Raw genomic sequence first — 20893 nt, forward strand, 5'->3', positions numbered from 1 at the left:
TGTGGATGCTTTCCAATTTTTTTTTTGCTTTCTTAAGTTTTGTTTGTTTGTTTTTTTGCGTTTTTTTTTTTTTTTTTTTTTTTTGTTTCCTAGTTTTTTTTTTTTTTTTTTTTTTTTTTTTATTTTTTTTTTTTTTTTTTTTGTTGGTGTGATTGTTTAAAACAGTATTTGGTTACTTGAAGGTATCTACATGAGAGTGACATGACACTGTCATGAACGTGTCATAAACATTATAAACAAGTCATAAACGTTTATGACATAACACTTCTTTTAGTAAGCGTCATTCGGTTTTTGTCATGACACGAGTTAAGAGTTAGGGTTCATGTGGCACGACTGTGTCATGTGGTCATGACAGTGTCATGTCACTCTTATATAGATACCTTCAAGTAAAGTGTTACCCAATCTTTTCTTTGTCAACATATGTAATTTTCAGTGGATCATTACATTACCTTTAACAGTTTTGTTTATTACAAAGGTAAGCTTTAGGCTTTAAGGGTAATTTTGGAATGTTTTAACCTGGACCCTATTTTTCCATGCAGTGGTGTCTTAGTGACTAAAATGAACAAAAATCTTTGAAATTGATCCAGTATTAAGCGAGAAGTCTGTAAGGCAAGGCAAGGCAATTTTATTTATATAGCACTATTCAGCACAAGGCAACTCAAAGTGCTTTACACAAATCATCAAACGTTAAAAAAACACAGAGCAAAATAGGGATTAAAAATAAGAATAAAAATATTAACAAATACAAATGTAATACCATATAAGATACATAAATAAAAATCATAGTTCAGTATAACAATTAATACGAGAATACAAAATCCAAGAATAAAATGTACAGTTCCATATTAAAATTTTATACGAGATAAAATACAAGAATAAAATTCACCGTTCAGTATAAAAAATTAGTTCTGACTCTGGGGACCACGAGCAGACCTGATCCAGACGACCTGAGAGGTCTGGGTGGTTCATAGTGCTGAAATATATTTTGGTCCTAAGCCATTTAGGGATTTATAAACCAGCATAAGTATTTTGAAATCAATTCAACCTGTAACCTGTAGCTGCAATGTAATCCTACAGGGCAAATGCACATCGTCAATTTCCGTCTACTAAAAGTGCTGTTTTTTTGCTGCCGACAGGCTCAGATTATTATTCTAAGTGTTTCACAACATTATGGAAAGGATCCCTACAGAGATAGACCTTTTTGTTAAAGAGTAAGATCCTTTTAGTTTAACATGAAACAGCCCTGAAATCTCAAAGGCCAAACCCACCAGACACCATTTAAATAAACAGTACTTTTAGCATGTATAGAGCCAGCATATCTCCACCAGACTCCATGTAAATAATCAGGACTTTTAGCGTGTATAGAGCCAGCATATCTCCACCAGACTCCATGTAAATAATCAGGACTTTTAGCGTGTATAGAGCCAGCATATCTCCACCAGACTCCATGTAAATAATCAGGACTTTTAGCGTGTATAGAGCCAGCATATCTCCACCAGACTCCATGTAAATAATCAGGACTTTTAGCGTGTATACAGCCAGCATATCTCCACCAGACTCCATGTAAATAATCAGGATTTTTAGCGTGTATAGAGCCAGCATATCTCCACCAGACTACATGTAAATAATCAGGACTTTTAGCGTGTATAGAGCCAGCATATTTCCCACAGACTCCATGTAAATAATCAGGACTTTTAGCGTGTATAGAGCCAGCATATTTCCACCAGACTCCATGTAAATAATCAGGACTTTTAGCGTGTATTGAGCCAGCATATCTCCACCAGACTCCATGTAAATAATCAGGATTTTTAGCGTGTATAGAGCCAGCATATCTCCACATGTAAATGGGTGAATTAAGGGTTTATTTCAACCGAACCAGTGTGTGAGTGGTGATTGTTGGAACAGTGCAAAAGACAAACCTTTGAGGCTTTTGAGCTTCATTTTATTTCTGTCGAGTTTGAATGAAGTGTGTTTTAGGACGATAAAAGTACTGTTTATTTAAATGGAGTCTGGTGGGTTTGGTGATGGTGATTTCAGAGCTGTTTCTGGTTAAACAAAAAGTATCTTACTCTTTAACCAAAAGGTTTATCTCTGTAGGGATCCTTTCCATAATGTTGTCAGACATGTCGAATAATAATTTGAGGCCGTCAGCGGCAAAAACAGAACTTTTTGTGGATGGTAACTGACAATTGCCCGTTAACGTTACATTGCAGCTTGTATCTCACTTAGTACTGGACCAATTTCAGAGATTGTTGTTCCCATCAGTCACTTAGACACAAAAACATGGGAAAATACCCTTTAAGGGAGTATTAAACATAGACAGAAATATTGACTTAGTTTATATAAAAATATTAACAGACTGATATTAAACCTTTTTAATGATAATTTTGGCCGTATCGTCCTAGGGTACAGTAAAATAATGTTTACATGGAAATTGACATCCTCCTAATTTAGTTTATGTAACAACAAACATTTAAGGGTCAATAAATTAGTTTCCATCACTACAATATGGAGTACTAATCTCACTGGCCAACAGTTTACCTCCAAAGACGGGACGCCCTTGCTGATTGGCTGGGGGTACTCTCGAAAGAAGCGCTCTTCATCCAGGAACTTGCCGTCCCTCCCATTGCTAGCAGGCTGGAAAAGCCCATAGTTGAGCACGTCTTTCAGGCTCTGATTAAGTGTACACAGGATCCGCTGCTTTGCAACCCAGACCGTCGCATTCGGGTTGAACCGCATGCATTTCTGGTTGAGGAAAGGAGAGAGAGGAAGTGTGTTGGCTGGCAGTCACATAATCAAATAAAATAAATGTGACAGACAATTCATTTGTGAACTGGACTTCTAACTTTTGATTGACAGATGCAAATAGGCTGCGACATAAGAGTGATGAATGGAATCCCAGAACAATGGTGCCCAATCAACATCGAAATTGTTGCTTTAATAACACAAACCCTGTCCCAGTTACTAGAAAACAAACCATGCAGCACAGCCAAGCTTTGTATTGTATTATTGTCACTGTGCTAAACAGGGCCGCTGTGTTCATTGAGGATGTAATTGACACAACCTCTTTGCCCCCTGGTCTTTCCCAGTCCCCAGCTTCCCTGGAATAAAAAAAACAAAAACAAACATACAATGCAGGATTTCTGGCCTCTTCCAAATCAGAGAGGATTATGGGCGCTGTGCCGAGGCATTCGGGAAGTGTCTGCGAGCGTTCAGAGCTGGATGTGCTGCTCAGCCGGCGATAGCAGCCCTGCGGCTGTGATAAAGGCCGAAGGGATGAGCAGTCTGTGAACTCTGCCTAACCGTAATCCTCTCGCCTGGATGGGAGCGGGCAGAGGAGGGGAGGGGAAGGAAAGATGAAGGGTTGAAGGTGTAAAGAAAACAGATGTCTGGCATCTGGCAGAGCTGCTTGGCCTGATATGGCCTTCTTTCCTTCTGCTGGTTTATTACACTGGCAAATTTCCATCCGCTTCCATTATTGCTGCATCTCCAGCCCTCGACATGAACTCAACTTCAACAATGTGATTGAAATTTCCAGGCAACTGGGAATTTTTTTTAAGTAGGGGCAAAGATAATGGTGGTGTGTGTAAGCCGTAACGAATGAAATATGGACGCAGTCTTCGCGACGTGAGAGCCAAAATGAAGCGCAAAGTGGCCGACTCTCCTGTGATGGCTCAAAGCGGCACAACCGTAATTATGCAGGACATTAAGCCTCAATAGTTTTTTTTTGTTAAATGAAGCGTGAACTTAAGCTAACCCTGAAGTGCCGGATGGTTTGTTACACAAAACCATGTATGAGGCCGTCATTGGAAACTGTTTGGAAAAGGGCTTTTTTTTCAGACCCGCTTCTGTCTCAGGAACAAACGCTCGCCAGATCCGGCAACACAGATAAGCTAGCGTCAACTAATTTTCGCAAATGCCCTGAAAAAACTTATTTTCATGATGCTAAATTTGGCTTTTAGCTGTGTAAATATCTAATGTTAGCAAAACAAAATATAAATAAATTTTGCAAATATAACTTTTAATCCATCCATACGACATTACAAACATTACACAGACGTGCGTACCGTTTCATACCATTGGTACAGCGTGTAAGCGTGTGCTATGTTATAGAGAAACTAGTAGAAGTGCAGTGTAACGCGTGTGAAAAGCCCTGTGAAAAGAGTATGATTTGTTTTGTCCCAACTGTCACAAAATAAAAGCATATGAGGCACAACTAGTGACAAAATAAGTAGAACAAGCTCTTCTATGGCTTCATTAGTCTCCATCAACAACTCAACAGGAGCAGTTTAGGGTGAAGAGGGTTAAAAGAAAATTCCAGTATTTTCCAACCTGCTTTTTTTCTTTCTATTTTTTTAAGATTTTCTTTTTTTGCCATTTTAGGCCATTCTTTTTTACAGGACAGCTTAGACTTGAAAGGGGACAGAAAGGGGACAGAAAGGGGGAATGATATGCATCAAAGGGCCGCAGGTTGAAACCGAACCCGCTGCGTCGAGGACTGAGCCTCTGCACATGGGCGCACGCTCTACCAGGTGAGCTACCCAGGCGCCCGCTTTTTTCTAATAAGATGTGTCTATTCAGACTAATAGGCCATAATAACTTGGCACTCACCACCACCACTCACGCACACGGCTATTTGTTGCTGCCGTCTGACTTGATGATGGTTCAGGTTTCCCCCAGTGTATTTCAAGTTGCCCCCCACCACGCCTAAGTCACTGGGAATTATATTTTAATGTATTTTTCAGATGTTTTTTGAACTACAGTTACAGTACTGTTAATGTTGGAAACGTAGACGTAGTCATATTTTCAAATCTCTGGTTAGCTTTTGGCTCGGACTTAATGTAGGGCCCTATGGAATCTGTCTTTTAGCTTTTTTAAATTCTCAATTTTACGATTCCGTCCATGATTCTGTTATCACAGAAACTATTGGGCTCTACATTAATGCTGCCATCAGTCTGTGACTCGCCCCCAGCGGGGCCCTCGTCGAAAAAAGACACTTGCCACCGAGCTAAACAACTTTTCTGGGGGAAACGCTGTGGTTGCACTTTTTTCAACTGGCCGCTGTGGCTCAGCGTATGACCATGGAATCCAGAAACAGAAGGAGCTTTCCAGTGTTTTCAAACCCCTTTAAATCATGGTGCAAGAATTCAAAGCAACAGTATTTGGAAAACTAGCTTGCTTGTCTGACCTGAAGTCTGCCATTGTGTCCAATCTTTGAATCATTACCAGAATGAGCTCTGAAAAGATGGTGTCTCCATCTGGATGTAAGAGTGGTATACTGGCATGAAATGAGAGGGGAGATGGATGAAATAAAGTGCAAAAAAAAAGCTTATTTGGAGGACAATTTGAAGATTGTTGAAGAAGCAAGGACACAGAAACGCATGTGGGGAAGAGGAACCGTCAGCACTCCCTCATCTGTCTTTTTCTGCAATTTTCCTTCTGTGGTATTCTCAAGATGTATCTGTAGTGTTGGTTATTATGGAAGAGAGGACCATCATTACAGCTGCCACCAGTTTTTGTCCCAAGGCGCTCAATATAACAATCTCAGAATGTGATCTTAAAAAAGTTAAAGGAGTAGTTTGACATTGTGGGTTATTGTTAAAATAAATACAAATCTAGAAAATGCCCTGTTTTTTGGTTTGCTTAAAATGAATCCAGCTCTGGTGCACTTGGAAGCAATCCGAGACGCAGGTTTTCAGGCGGACCAGAGTTCAAATGAGCTTCCACACCACCCCAAACCAACCGGATTATCTGATGAAGTGCTCCAAGGTTCGGTTAAAACGGCCCAAACTATTCTGGTGTGCACACTGCCTAAAATATTCAACGTTCTGACTACAGAAGCTTACTTCAGTACCATACATGCACAGTATACATCAGAGCTGGAGATGCATGTGCTGTGTGCGTTTGAATTATTCATCTAAGTCGACTGTGTGACACAATCATGTGATGGAATGGAACCACTGAGTGCTAACTGATGAATGTGAAATCAGGAGCATTAGTGCATACATGTGAGAGAGCTTAGTGCTCGTGTGAACACACACACACACCCTCTCTATGCTGGAGTTATAACCACCTAACGCTAATTACATCAAAGGGTCATGAGTTCATATCTGGGTCAACACTGTACCTTGAGGTTCCAACCTCCCTGGACTGGATCACACACACACAACTATTCTTTTTAAAGATAATTTTTTGGGGCATTTTAGGCCTTTATTTCCACAGTACAGATGAAAGGCCACAGGTCAGAGTCGAACCCTCGGCCACTGCGTCAAGGAGTAAACCTCTATATGTGTGCGCCTGCTCTACCAACTGAGCTAACCCGGCCACGCACTTCACTATTCTGTTAAGATTTACCATGTAAAGCAGCTGTATGTCACATTCATTGTGAATTGTACACAAATGAAAAGATGTGCGGGGCAAAAGGACATCCAAATAGAAAATCTAAATGGATGAAATGGGATGGAGAGTCAGAGTGAGAAGGAGAGAACACCAGCAGAGGGGTGGGGAGCTCAACATATTACACTACACGGCCAAACTTCCTCTTTCCCTTTCTTCTTCGTCTTCTGTCCTTTTGTGGTGTTCTGCCCCACCACATGATGTGAAAATGCTTGAGCTCACTGTACAGTCATGGACATAAAGCTATCTGGAACGCTTCTCGGTCCCCGGGGACACACACATCAAACACAGATCTACAGTACAAAGCCCAAGATGAAGCTACTGTACTCCAGCTGCTCATCTACAGGGAGTTAGAGCTAGGCACCGCTGGTCTTTGATGATAAACCTTCACATCCATACCTTTTCTGGGACTGACAGATAAGCAATATCCATTCACTTCTCAGTCGATGTGCTATAGGATTAATGGGGATGCAGCATGCAGCTATATACTGCCCACAGGAGCCTAACGATAATTCACAGGAACAAGGCACCATATTGTTCTCCCGTACGGTAAGTGTAGCACACCTGGGGCTTTATTAAAACCAACGGTGTATATATATATGCATGGGGCTGCTACAGTATGTGAATACAACATTCATAATTTCCACTGTTAAAATTAATAAAACGTATATAAAACATTCACAGATTCCACTGTTAAAGCTGTGTTGTTATCCACGAACACATTTCAGGCGTGACACAATAGATATCAGAGTTTAAAGCAGATAGAATAACAGATGCATGGATGTTATTTCAATATTTCACCCGGGAGACCGGAGTTTGTGTCACGTTTGAAAATAAAAGTAAACGGCAAGTTTTTGTTTTTTTTATTCCGAATATAGCATTTTCCGATTAAGACATGTGGGATATTCCGGTATTATTCAGGTTTTAGAGGCATTGTTTGGACATGTATACAGCGCATTCGGAATATGCGTCGCAATCTGGGGTTTTCACCGCAGGCTCATGGTCAGCTCGGTGCGTTGCTATGGTTACTATACACAAACCAACCAGCCGACTGTTTGCAAGGCCGGAGACCCGATAAGAAGGAGAAACACGGCTACTTTTAGACATTATCAAAGACTTGGATATCAACAGGTTTTTGGATATGTGCACACATCGCTACGGCGACCTTTTCAAGAAGCTGGTTGAAGGAATGAAAGAGAGACGCCGTGGTTCGCACGATGCAACAAGTCCACCACCGCTGGGAAACTTTGAGAAAATCATATTTTGCACAGATACATGTAAACGGGAATATTAGTGGACTACTCTTTTTCATTAGCCACGTAAATAGCTTAGTCAGAATATAGTCTTTTTCGGAAAAAGGGCAAAAAAACGGAATATTATGTGCATGTAAACGTAGTCACTGAAAGTGAAGTAACGTCTGATTTTAACCCAAACCACGATTATTTCCTACACTTAACCAAGTCCTTGTTGGCCTACACCTAACCAAACTGCGACTGTTTCACAACGTTAATGACGTGTTAACATTGACGCTCACTTTTTGTTGGATAAACGTAAATGTAACGGCTCCCAGTAACCTTATCTCGGTTAAATTTAACTGTAAAGATCGCTAACCTTAACTGTCATGTGACCGGTCGTCACGTGACCAGCCATCGGTCTCCTAATTTCGTAGGCTATCATATGAATGAGTGTGCATACGTTTTCGTAAGATATCATACCCTTTCATGAGAATGCGTTGAGCATTGTTGGACAGAGCCGTTTCTAGTATTTGTGCTAACAAGGTAACTGGCAGCTTGCTGTAGCTTTATATTAAACAGAGAGATATGACGGTGATCAGTTTTTCACATCTAGCTTTCGACCAGAAAGTATTTTCGCGACAATTTCAAACTTTTGCTTTGAAAGTAGAAATAACTAGTGTGGTGGCCGCTGAAAATGTGCCTGTTTGGAACGGGCCGATTGCTTGGCCTGTGGTATTGCTGCTTGTAGAATTCTTCAAAACCAAATTGTACCCCAAAATTACTTACAGAAGGACCCCAAACTACTTCATATGCACCTCCCCTGTATACCCTACTACTGACTTACAGTGTAGGCTACGTCTACATCAGAGGAAGACATTGTACTACTGCATTTACCTGACAGAATCAGAATTTAATCACAAAATATCACAATAACAATGTGGAGTAATCAGACATTAGAGTCATGGACTCATGGCAGTGTGCTACCCACCTGGCCCATTATGAGAGCTAATCAGCACATATCTGTGTTCATCAACCACCAGAACCAGACCTTGTATGTGTGTGTGTGTGTGTGTGTGTGTGTGTGTGAGAGAGAGAGAGGTTGTTACTGCTCACTAAGTGTGAGAGGGGGAGGGGCCAGCGGCTAGAGCAGCAAAAGCCAATGTGTGCTTCTTTTACCGACGATATCTTTTGCGTTCCTTATCCAAACAACGTCAAACGTGGCACTGCACTTACTAGAGATATGCGCTTACACCCACCACACACACACACACACACACACACACACACACACACACACACACACACACACACACACACACACACACACAGACAGACAGATGTTCCTGCAATTTATAGATAGATTTTATCTTTGCTGCGTTTCATTATCAGAGGGCGTGGTTGTTTTTCAGTCACACACTTGTGTGTAGGTATGAGGTCTAACATTCATTATGCATCATTTGCTTTCTGCTATTCATCTACCGAACCTTCATTTACATACTAATGGAAAACGTGGCGACAATTATAACTTGTTTCATTAGCCATTTCCTTTGTCCTCTGGGCTTCACCGTGTTTGTTATAAACTGCACCAACATATTAAACTACACAGCCAGCTTCAGCGTTCTGACGGCCAGAGATATATTTCACGGATCAATAGGGTGGGCCCCATCTTATATTAGTCAGTATTGAACCACGCTGCGCCTACACAAGTAACTGTCCCTGTCCTCATTCATTTGCATGATCTACAAAATCCTGTGTCTACCCCACGTTATTTACAATCACAAATTTCCCTGCGTAAAGAGTGACATTAATACTTTGAACACACACCCTCACCTACGCACAAGTCTATTCATCAACCCCCTACATGACGCCCACTCAACATTCACACACCACTGTGTTATTAGGTTAGTTTTGTTATTAGTTATAAGGACACCACGTGAATGTTGATCAGAGCTCATTCACGTCAAAGGCTTTAGAGCAATAAGCCTATTTTTAAAACCACAGGCAGCTTCCAGCATGTTTCAGAGGCAGATCATTAATATGCAACAATCATACATTTGCCTAAAAGGTATTAGTAAAAGTGCATTAGTTATACATGAATGGAAGTGATAAGGAAACGAAGGGTTATTATGATACCAGACAATACCTTGTGCCTGCTTGTGAGTATCTTTAAGATTGAATTTAGATAAAAATGTAATTTACTTCATTTTTTGACAAAACTCATCGACTCCTTCATACCATACGGCGATATAGCTTGTTTATTGCTACCCTCTAATACGACCCACAGGAGTCCTTCGTGAAACTAAACCAGAAATCTAAACCAGAGAACCTAACGGTCGCGGTTTTACACATGTTAACGTTGTGAAACGGTAACAGTTTGGTTAGGTTTAGGCACAAAAACTACTTGGTTATGTTTAGATCGTGGTTTGGGTTCAAATCAGACGTTACTTTATTTCCGGTTACGCACAAGACGCAGAATGTGACGTAGCTCCATTTGTTCTATCAGTTAAAAAAAAAACTTGCCATTTACTAAAGTCTAGTAAGTCTGACTAAAGTCCTTGCATGTTTGACCCGTCCACCGCCGCAACCTGCCTCCATGTGCTGAATTTGGCGCTCTTATAGTTCCTCACATGACTTCCACTATAAACGTAAATGTGAGTTGTAATCGCTGCATAAACAAACGACTTATGTAGTTTTGTGTAGGTTTTCAGTGAAAGACATTCTCCGAATCTGTTATATCTCACGGAAGGCCTCAGTACCGTGTGTCCCTACAAGCATTTTGTTTTAAAAAAAAAAATATATATTTTTAAAATTAAAAAAAAAAATGGTTTTTTTTTGGTTTTTTTAAAAAAAAAAAGTTGATTAAAAAAAAATTTAAATTAAATTTTTTTTAAAAAAAAAATTTTTAATAATAAAAAATTATAATAAATTTTTTTATAAATAAACATTAAAATTCTTATAATAATATATTAAAATTTTTTTTTTAAAAAATAAATAATTACTAAAAAATATATTTAAATTTTTTTTTATAAAAAAAATAGTTTTATTAAAAAAAAAATATAAAATATATTTAAAATAAAAATTAAAATTAAAGAAAAAAAAAAAAAAAAAAAAAAAAAAAAAAAAAAATTCCTTAGGATGTACCATTTCTGTGTCTGTAGCTATTGAGGAGGAGAGGGGGGGGCAAGGTGGAGAGTGGGGGTGTGGCCTTGACCAACTGCCATCATGTCTCTCTCTCTCATGGGTGGGCCAAATTCTCTGGGTGGGCAAAGCAGAGAAAGGGGAGGTAACCTTTCCCCTTATGATGTCATAGAGGGAAGATTCCAGATCGTCCCATCTGAGCTTTCATTTTCTCAAAGGCAGAGCAGGATACCCAGGGCTCGGTTTACACCTATCACCATTTCTAGCCACCGGGGCCCCCGGGCCGCCCGGGGGGCCCGCAAATTATTTTAAAAAAAAAACAAAAGGGGGGTATTTTCATGCCATGGGACCTTTAAGACTAAGTGAGGAAAAACTAATGCGTACATGTAAGAGCAGATATAAAACCTTTTCTGACATGCATGTATGCTTGTTGTAGTTGCAGTGTGCTGTGAGTGCATCAGAGCACATGTGGGTCACTGAAAAGACCTTTATCATCTGGAAAAGCACAGGTTTGTTCACATTCTACGTCCCCCCCCACACACACACATTTTCTAAAATATACTTGTTTGTTTAATGCAACAGATTATAACCCACAGCTTAAATGCCACAGAGGGTCGTGCGGTGTATGAGTGCCTCTCGAGCAGCTCGAACACATCAACAACACAGTGTTGGGCTTGAGTTTACTAAGTACCAGCTTCCAAAAAAAACTCATACCATTGCCGACGTTTCTTTTTTTTTAGCTATAGAGAATCTTTGCTATAAGGTGTGAAATACACCATCACTAATTCATTAGTGGATCTCAACAAGGTTGGCTAATTAATACTCACATGTCAACATTGAAAAACAAATCTACTTCATATCTCATATCGACGCCCACACAAACGCACACAGTGACCGCCCTCCACATTTCTGTCCCTCCCAGATCCTTACCGTCTGCTGCAGGTCGGGGATGACGATGCGGATGACCAGCGAGTTGATGTGAATGTCGTCCATGTGGTTCCGCGATGGCTCGGCGGTGGCCCTTATGGTCTCGTAAATGGTCTCTTCGTGGGAGCTGTCGGAGGCACAGTCGTCTGAGTAGTCAGAAAAGCTCTGGGCCATCTCATCCTCACTGGAGGTGGGGCTCCGGGGCATAGTCAGCAGGCCCGGCGGATTCAGCTGAGACAGAGAAAGAGGGGGGAAAAAGAGGTCACATAAACTCAAACTGCTCATTAGAAGGAGTAGGCATTACAATTTAACAACCCCCCTTGCTCCCTATGGACACCTTTTGTCGCTTGAGAGAGCCACCCCGCCCCCCAAAAATGCTGCTTGTTAGTTTGTTAGTTTATCCTCGTCCATTCTGTGCTCGCAGATTGCTTCAGGAAACTCCCAGATGACTTCATGTGACTGCACATCTTAACAAAAAGGCTTTATTATACTGTATAAGTGGTGCGAAAACTGCCCCTGCAATAAATTGTACCACATGACCAAAGGCCCTACTCTTTAAATGGTAGCAGGCCAGGTGACTGCACTCTATTAATCTGAGGCGTCAACATGATTTATGGATCAGAAAATTAAACACGTATGAAATCCCATCCGTCACTGCTTGTTGCCATGCTCTCGTGAGCGACCTGGATAGAGTTAAGACATTTTAAATAACCTGAATGTCCAATCATTTGGATCTTAAAAACCTCACGGTTCTCTGATTAGAGGTCAGTTTGTAGATCTTCGACTTTAAAGACAGTGAAATGGTAGTTACTGAGTAACAGTAATGTAACAGACAAATGTAATCTGATTACAGTAACGCGTTACTGTTGATTACTCAGTAATCACATTACAGTTACTGATCAAATAATTACAGCGTTACTTACATTACCGGTTATTCAACTATCTGCATAACGTGAGGAGACAATAACAACCATAACGTAACACCATAACACTCGTCCGAGTGGACGAAACTAAAATGTCAGAGCCACCGCTTAAGACGTCTTTTTAGGGGTGGAGGTACGCCCATTACTTCAAATTGACAAAGACTTGATTGTAAAGTGTAAATTGTGTCCCCAACACTGTGCATAGACGGTGTTAGGTGAGTGCAGTTAGAGCACCTTGACATTAGGGGTGGGAATCACCAGAGGCTTCACGATACGATATCATCACGATACTTATGTCACGATAGGATATTATTGCGATTTTAAAGATATTGCAATATTCTGCGATATATTGCAGTTTATTACCTTTTTTCCAACTTCAAATATTTCCCAATTTCAAATGATGTCCCCAAAAGAAAACGTCGTCAACGTCTGTTTTATCTAAAAAGATACATTTCTCTGTTTGTTCATCTCACTTCAATTTTATTGCTGCAAAATGGGATCGTCAAGCAGACAGACTGACCAACACATATATCATAAAGGATCCATACTTGGCGTCTGTGTATCGATACAGTATTGCCACGGAAAATATTGCGATACTATCCTGTATCGATTTTTTTCCCCCCACCCCTACTTGACATGCTACTCATGCAACACAAACTCAAAGGAGCCAACACTTTGGCCCAATCCCAAAGTCCGGACTCACAGACTCACAGACTCACGGACTTTGGTGCGCGTTCTCGCGAAATTCGTAAGGGCTTACGGTTGTCCCAATGTCGAATTTCAAAGGGCGTGAGGGTTTGAGTACACACTTACTGAGCCCTTCCCGTGAGTCTGCATCGATGCAGACATCACCAAAAGGGAATTACCCACAGTTCAAAGCGTCGTGACGTTTACCGCGGTGACCATAGGGAAATCCGGAAATTACGAAGGTAAACAACAGCAGTTTGAAATAATGTGGAATTAGGCAGCCGTCTCCTGGGCCTTGGCCGTGTGGAAACAAGCCACAAACTTAAAATGAAAAAAAAAAAACATATTTGTAATTAAACGTCGCCAAGGTAACATGTGATCTCATGAAGTGCTGTCCCGATCCCATTTCTACCTATCTGAGCCCATGTGGCCTCACACACACTCACTCACTTAGCATCTGAGATCAATTAAGCCTGTGAGTCCTTAGTCCTCAGTCCTCAGGGCTCACTTTGGGATTGGGCAATTGGGAAACAATCGCTGCAACAACATACCATGAGATACAATACAACTCTGTTGTCAGATCACACCGAAATTCATTTTGTGTTCCCCGAGCAGCTTCACTCAAAAAAAGATATGAAAAGAAAAATACACACAGAGCTAGACAACAATTACACACATACATACAAATATGAAGACATATCAACAGCCACGAAAGAAAGAAACATGTTTTTTAATGATATTCTCGGATCCGCATCTTAATTGGCAGCAAACTGATTTTGGTTTAGCAACAGAATAGACTGAAGTATAAAAGAGTTCTTGAGCGCGTTGTTATCTACACCAAGGGACTCTAAATCTCCTGTTAGGACGCAAACGTTGGTATTCATAATTTGAAACGTGGATGGAGTCAGGAGAGACGCTGGTAGCAAGTCTGAGCATGCTCTTCTTGTGGATCGTCATCAACACGATCATTTCATTTCATCGACACTGAACAAGAAGAGCTCAGCCAGAGATTTTTCACCTTTTAGCCAGACAAAACTGAAGTATTTGGTTTGATACGAGAGAAGCTCTTCACTCAGAAAAAGCAATAGTGAACAGATGAGACGTTTCAGCTGTAGGGCCACTGGAAATGTTCCAGACTGAGTTATGTGTGTCGCCCTGCAGCATCTGTGACACTCATCCTGGTGTGTATGGGTCCATTAGCTGATGTGCTGTCATTGTGTCATGGCACAGTCCCAGACACCTGGACACTGCTGATGGAAATGTTTTCTGATAACAAGAGATAAAGGTCTCCATTTGTATCAGCTGTCAGCGAGATGTGCCACGGATAGATTTTCTTTCCACAGATTACTTTCGTTCTTTGGATTTACTGGGCCGTTTCTCCCGATAATAAAAATAAAAATCTATCAGAAAGAAAGAAAGACAAAAAATAAGAGAGAAAAGATGGAAACTAAACTCATTGCTGGATTACTTGAGCACATTTCCATTTTGGCTTCCTGCTGGGGACTTTATTGTGTCACTTGTCTAATTTTCTTGCATGTTTTTCCAATCAGCATGTGGCCAATTATAAACACATTCTAGGTACTAAAGAGAGTGGAGTGTGTATGCAAACATGTGTGTATGTGTGTGTGTGTGTGTGTGTGTGTGTGTGTCATAGTGTGCTGTTAAAATACATTAAATATTAAAATGTGCTGAAATAAAATATACACAAATGTGTATATTAAAAAGTCAGCCAATTACATGATTGATGCTTAGATAAACTTGAATAGATAATATGTTATATACAAAATTGCTAATATGAGATACCTTTCTGTATTATGCTAACGAAGTACTGCTAACATTATGTGGCTAAAGTTAATATTTCACAATCACAGCATGAAATTGTTCCACAGTTACTTTATCATCTTTAGGTTAACTTCATTTTTTGGGCATTTTAGGCCTTTATTTTTATAGGACAGCTGAAGACATGAAAGGGGAGAGAGAAGGGGAATGACATGCAGCAAAGGGCCACAGGTTGGAGTCGAACCTGCGGCCACAGTGTCTAGGAGTAAACCTCTATATATGGGTGTGTGCTCTACCAAGTGAGCTACACGCACCCAACAATTTTTTTTTTTAGCTACATATTGCACCTTTTTCCAATGAAAACAGGACACTTCTATCAACGATCTGTGATATGTAACACTATTCCATTCCATTTTCATTTGAAAATGATTAATCGTTCAGCCCTAGTCTGATTCAAACCTACTCAGATTGGTTTCTCGTTGGTTTACCGTGGCGGCCCGCCATTGTAAACCATATCAACATAGAGGAAACACTGAAATCCCCATGTCCCTTTTAGGGACTCTTTGTCATGCTTGGTTGGATTTAATTAGACCAAACCTTCACCTTCCATACAATGCCTGTCCTCCATGTATGTCAACAACATAATCATTACACAGACACACACACACACACACACACACACACACGCTGTGATTGCCAAGCACTGCAGATGAAATACATTAATGAGACGCCTTCTTCTTACAGGGTTTAACTGCTCCTAACACTGCCTTTCACCGGCGGCAAAAAAGCCAATCAAAGTTGCAAATAAGTCCTTCTTGTCACACAATGTGATAATTATCAACTGATTAGCATGCTAATGCATTCATAGCCAGTGCATTGTCAACAACAACTCACATGCCTGAAGACCATAAGTTGACGTCACGGTCAAATTGTGTTTGAACTAACTTTTCTTTTCTTTTTTTATGTAGTGTGCAAACGTTACCATGGCTTTAAGGGGAGTGACTGAATGTGACTCTTGTTCCAAAGAAACATTCACAGCTGCAAGCATTACGTGCTTTTTGTCATCACGGCTGATATTAATCAGTTACTGACCACATTAAACCTCCACACGGTAATCAAAACCAAACATCACAGTACGGCCAACTTTTGATATTGCGCCGCTACGCTTCGATTGGTGATAGAAGAATAGCGTTCACGTATGTAATTGGTGATGAGTCACCCTCACGCATGAATCATACATCAATACTAGCCTAATTTTGGTATGATCCATGATCATTAAGATACAGATAACAATCCAAAATGTCAAGGAGCTCATGTCTTTAAGAGGAGCCAAGCTCTCCCTGGCTCCCCTGAAGCTCAGGCATGACTGTCTGATAACTGGAAAGATAGTTACAGTAAGCTGTGTCACTTAAGCTTAAAATGTGGATACAATTATTTATTTTTCGATGTCAGGTTGAGGGTTTTTTAATGCTCTATGGTCTATTTAGTTCAATTCAATTTTATTTATAGTATCAAATCATAACATTAGTTATCTCAAGACTTTACAGAAAGCCTAGGTCTAGACCACACTCTGTAATTTACAAAGACCCAAGAGCAAGCATTTAGTGCGACAGTGGCAAGGAGAAAAACTCCCTTTTAGGGAGAAACCTGGGACAGACCCAGGCTCTTGGTAGGCCTTGGTGCCGGTTGGGGGTGTGATGAACAGTGGCGATAATAGTCACAATAAAGATAATGGAACTATGACTAGAAATAGTAGTTGTAGTAGTTCATAGCATAGCCGGGCACTGCAGGGCGTAGCGTCAAAGCCAGTGCTGTAGTCAAGACCACCTTTGTCGAGTCCAAGACAAGTCTAATACAAGTCTAGTCCGAGTCCAGAGGTTCAAGTCCAAGCCAAGTCAGAGTCCAAAGACGTGTATGTGTACGTGTACGTGGATGTATAATAAAACAATCTTGACTCCCAGAATGTTGTCAAGTGAGCGTGTGTCGACCAATCAGAGGCTGTCTTTCTGACTATCTTCTTCTTCTTTGGTGTTTTCATCCACAGTGTTGAAGAAGTTACCACTTTCCTGACTGTGTTCCTTCGCTGCTAAATATACCAAACGTGGAACAAACATAAATGTAATAAATAATGCATAGCTTCTCAGAGCAGAGCTGCAGGTCATTGAGGTAGCCCTGGATGTGTAAATGAGTGTGACTGGGCCTCCTGATGTCTCATTGTAGACAGGAATATGCATTTGAGATGGCAAAACTAACTTTGGGTAAAAGCGTCTAGACCTGTCTGGGAAAAAATCTGGTAACACTTTACTTGAAGTTTTCTACATAAGAGTGACATGACACTGTCATGAATACATGACACTCACATGATACTGTCATGACACAGTCATGACACATGAACCCTAACCCTAACCCTAACCATAACGTGTCATGACAAAACCGAATGACAGCTAAACGAACAAAAGAGTTATGTCATAAACGTTTATGACTTGTTTATAATGTTTTATGACACGTTCATGACAGTGTCATGTCAGTCTTATTTAGAAAAGTTAAAGTGTAACCAAAAATCTAAATGGTTTTATATTCTTGTTAGTTACAGAGTTTCCCTTTTTGCCTTGGGATAACAATTTTCAAAAGCCAAACGTTTAAATTCTATTTAGTTTTGTCTTTTCTTTATACTCATATAACAATTGATACATTCTTCAGGATACATCCGTGCAGCATACATATCCTGATAGCCCAGGTTGTGCTGAAATAAATAGTGTCTATAACTTGATTGTGCATAACAGAGTTGAGGTTATACAAGTATTATTACATTAGCTAACCAGGCAAACCAGAGATAGGGGGAAATGGTTAGAGCCCTTGGAGAAAAACAAATTAAGTGTCATTTAAGATTTCAGCTGCTCGTGCAAGAAATCTGTTGCAATCTCACACCTCAGGCTGATTTTAGGTCTGATGCAGGTACTTTGCTGACTGACTGACAGTTTTCAGGAGATTGCACCACTCCAGCGACTTCTACAGATCAGCCTGATTAACTGCAGCAGGACGCCGTGACATCTTACAGGTTTCATATGTTACGACGCCATCAAATCAAGAGAACTTCACAGGGGCTGAAAAGCACTCGCTGGCTTAAAGTGGCTTCACTTTCTCTGGCTGCTTTTATGAAAAGTAAATGTGTGAATGTGTTAAAGTGTGTGTGAGACAGAGAGAGCGAGGAAGAGAGGCAGAGAGGCGGAGAGACTGGTTCAACAAGGCCATTTTTTTGTCATCCCTGGACATTTTTCTTCACACCCGTCCCTCGCTTCATTCAGTGGTGTAATTGAAAAGATGAAAAGACTTTCTTGGCGACTTTCTAAGTCTTTCGGTGCCTAAGAGAGTATGCAGAGTTCAGTAATCAACACGCTCATTTGCTTTGATTTGCATGAGTAGTGCATGCCTGTGAGAGTGAGAAAGAACTAGAAAAAGAGTGAGAGAGGAAGGGAAAAAAAGTAATTTTCTCTCCAGTGTTAATGTCTGTGACAGAGTATGTTAGCGGGTGTTGAACACCTGTCAGGCTAACACATGGAATAAGTGTTGCGAGCCATTAGAGCAGAATAAATACATTCAATTTATTGCATTACGTTACATTAAAGCTGCAATCAGCAGTGTATTTAATGGCACTTTGAACGAAATCAAGCACAGGGTTTTGACATGTCGCTTTTCAAAGCCAGACGTTTCTTTAAGCCCATTTCAGACCACAGATTCGCGAGGTGACAAAACCGTTTTAGAACATTTCAGGGAAAAGATGTCCCTTAATTTACCGGATGAGCTGTATGTGATAACGCAAATGTCGGACATTAAACGGCCTTTACCCTGCCAGCTCACTGAGTACAAAGTCTGTGTATTGTCCGTTTGAACATGTGTGAACAGAGCAGCTCCTTGTCCGGAGAACTCACAGCCAGCAAGTGGGCGTGTTGATGAGGTTTCTATCATGCGGCTGGCGCCAAACCGTAAGGAAACAAACATCTGAAGGTAAAGAGAGAAAGGGTGATTAAAACGTAGACGGTATAGAGTATTTCATAGTGCATAAATAAATGTTGTATGTGTGTAAAAGAAGTTGCCTGTCAGCTGACCATGTCAACGATTGGAAAACAGCACAGCAGGTCAAACTGATCCATCGTAAACGTGACAGGACAGGTTATGTGACGGTATTCTGTGACCAATAACATGATCAGATGATCTTCAACCTCATTCTTGTGCATTTTCGACTAAAATGTCTATCTGAAGAGACAACGAGATGCGCGAACTTCTGTCGGTCAAAGTGAACATTAGTTTGTAGGTCTGTTAAGCTCAGTTCAGACCAAAGATTCGCAACAAGACGAAACCGCTTCAGAAACGTTATAAGCAAAAGTTTCAGTGGTCTGAACCGGCCCATCTCAGCTCGACTCAGCTGGTCGAGTCTCCAGAGGCTGGTTTCAGATCGTAAGAGACATCACCTGTTTCAACAGCCAACAGCAAAGTCAGCTGGTCAAGTCAGTTACAAACTATAGAAATAAAAAGATCCATAATGAATTGTATTTCAATGTTACAAACCTGAGGTTTGGGCCTACGAGCGCGGTAATGTTGTTGAGCGAGCTAGAAACTGACTGAAGAGAGGAAGTTGCCTTAGAACAAAGCAGTAAAACCAAGAAATAAAATGCTGTTTTAGCAGTTTTATCACTACAAAATATGCAACTGTAGCAAGTATCTCACTATCACTATCCACATTCATATTTTAAGATGCTACAAATGATATCCAGCTGCAAAAAAGCCTGAAAAGTTGGAAGTTAGAAAGTAATTTCTATGCAGATGATACACTATCTCTTCTTATGATGTTGTAAGTCAACCTACATACAACATAAATGGACAAAGATTAAGTCACCTGTCACCTGTCCTCCAAAACAAAAAAAAAAAAAAAAGCCTGCCCCACCCAAAAAAAACCCCAAAAAAAAAAAAAAAAACCCCTTTTTTTTTTTTTTTTTAAAAAAAAAAAAAAAAAAAAATCTTTGGCGGGGGTAACGGTGCTGCTGCACAATAGCCTCGGTAAGGAACTTGATTTGGTGGAACATGTACGTTCAAAGGTTGTTTTAGTCGTGCGAGAGAAAACACCGATTGGACAGATAGTCTAGCTAGCTGTCTGGATTTGCCCTGCAGAGATCTGAGGAGCAGTTAACCATAGTCCTCACAAATCAACCAGAGTTTAGAACGCCAACACAAAGAAAACAGAAGGTTCATTATTCACTACATTCAAAGTAAAAAAAAATAAAAAATTAAACTATTAAAACCTGTCTTGGTTCCTCTTTCTACTGTTCCAACAATCACCACTGTGGTTTGGTTGAAATAAACTCTTAATTCACCCATTTATATGCACTGGCTCAAGTCAAGTCTGAAGTCACTGTGTGTGCGACTTAAGTGCTTCTCGAGTCCGAGTCTCAAACTCAAGGCCCCATCTCTGGTGAACAGGAAAGAATAGTCTCAAAAGAGTTGTATGTGTGTGCTTTATGTGACACGTCAGACCCCCCGATTCTTTTCTATCGCAGCTTGTGTTTCAGAGATCTTTTCTATTCAAAGTGCTCATTTTTACCTCACACAGAGACCCGACATGCAGCCCTTCATCACAGAATAATATTAAACAGACTCATTAAAACAAACCATCTGAGAGCATTTTCTTGTAATAACAAATTACTTTTATGTGTAAGGCTCACCATGGTGCAATAAAATACTACGAGACTAACGACGACCGCTGTCACATTAGCAACAGCAGCATAATACCAGTGATCCCTGTGTTATTTAAAC

The 20893-nt window shown here is 40.4% G+C and overlaps 1 protein-coding gene across 1 annotated transcript in view; it reads right to left on the reverse strand.

Moving 5' to 3' along the window:
• The window catches only part of LOC120556519 (SH3 and multiple ankyrin repeat domains protein 2-like), a 287467-nt gene that overhangs the window by 195607 nt on the left and 70967 nt on the right, over nt 1–20893 (reverse strand). Inside the window, exons 3-4 of the mRNA XM_039796163.1 lie at nt 11700–11927; nt 2542–2745 (exon numbers count right to left, since the gene is read on the reverse strand). Coding sequence (XP_039652097.1) covers nt 2542–2745; nt 11700–11927 — 432 coding nt within the window. The remainder of the gene's footprint in view (nt 1–2541; nt 2746–11699; nt 11928–20893) is intronic.

The sequence above is a fragment of the Perca fluviatilis genome, chromosome 3 (genome assembly GCF_010015445.1).
Source record: "Perca fluviatilis chromosome 3, GENO_Pfluv_1.0, whole genome shotgun sequence".
NCBI lineage: Eukaryota > Metazoa > Chordata > Actinopteri > Perciformes > Percidae > Perca > Perca fluviatilis.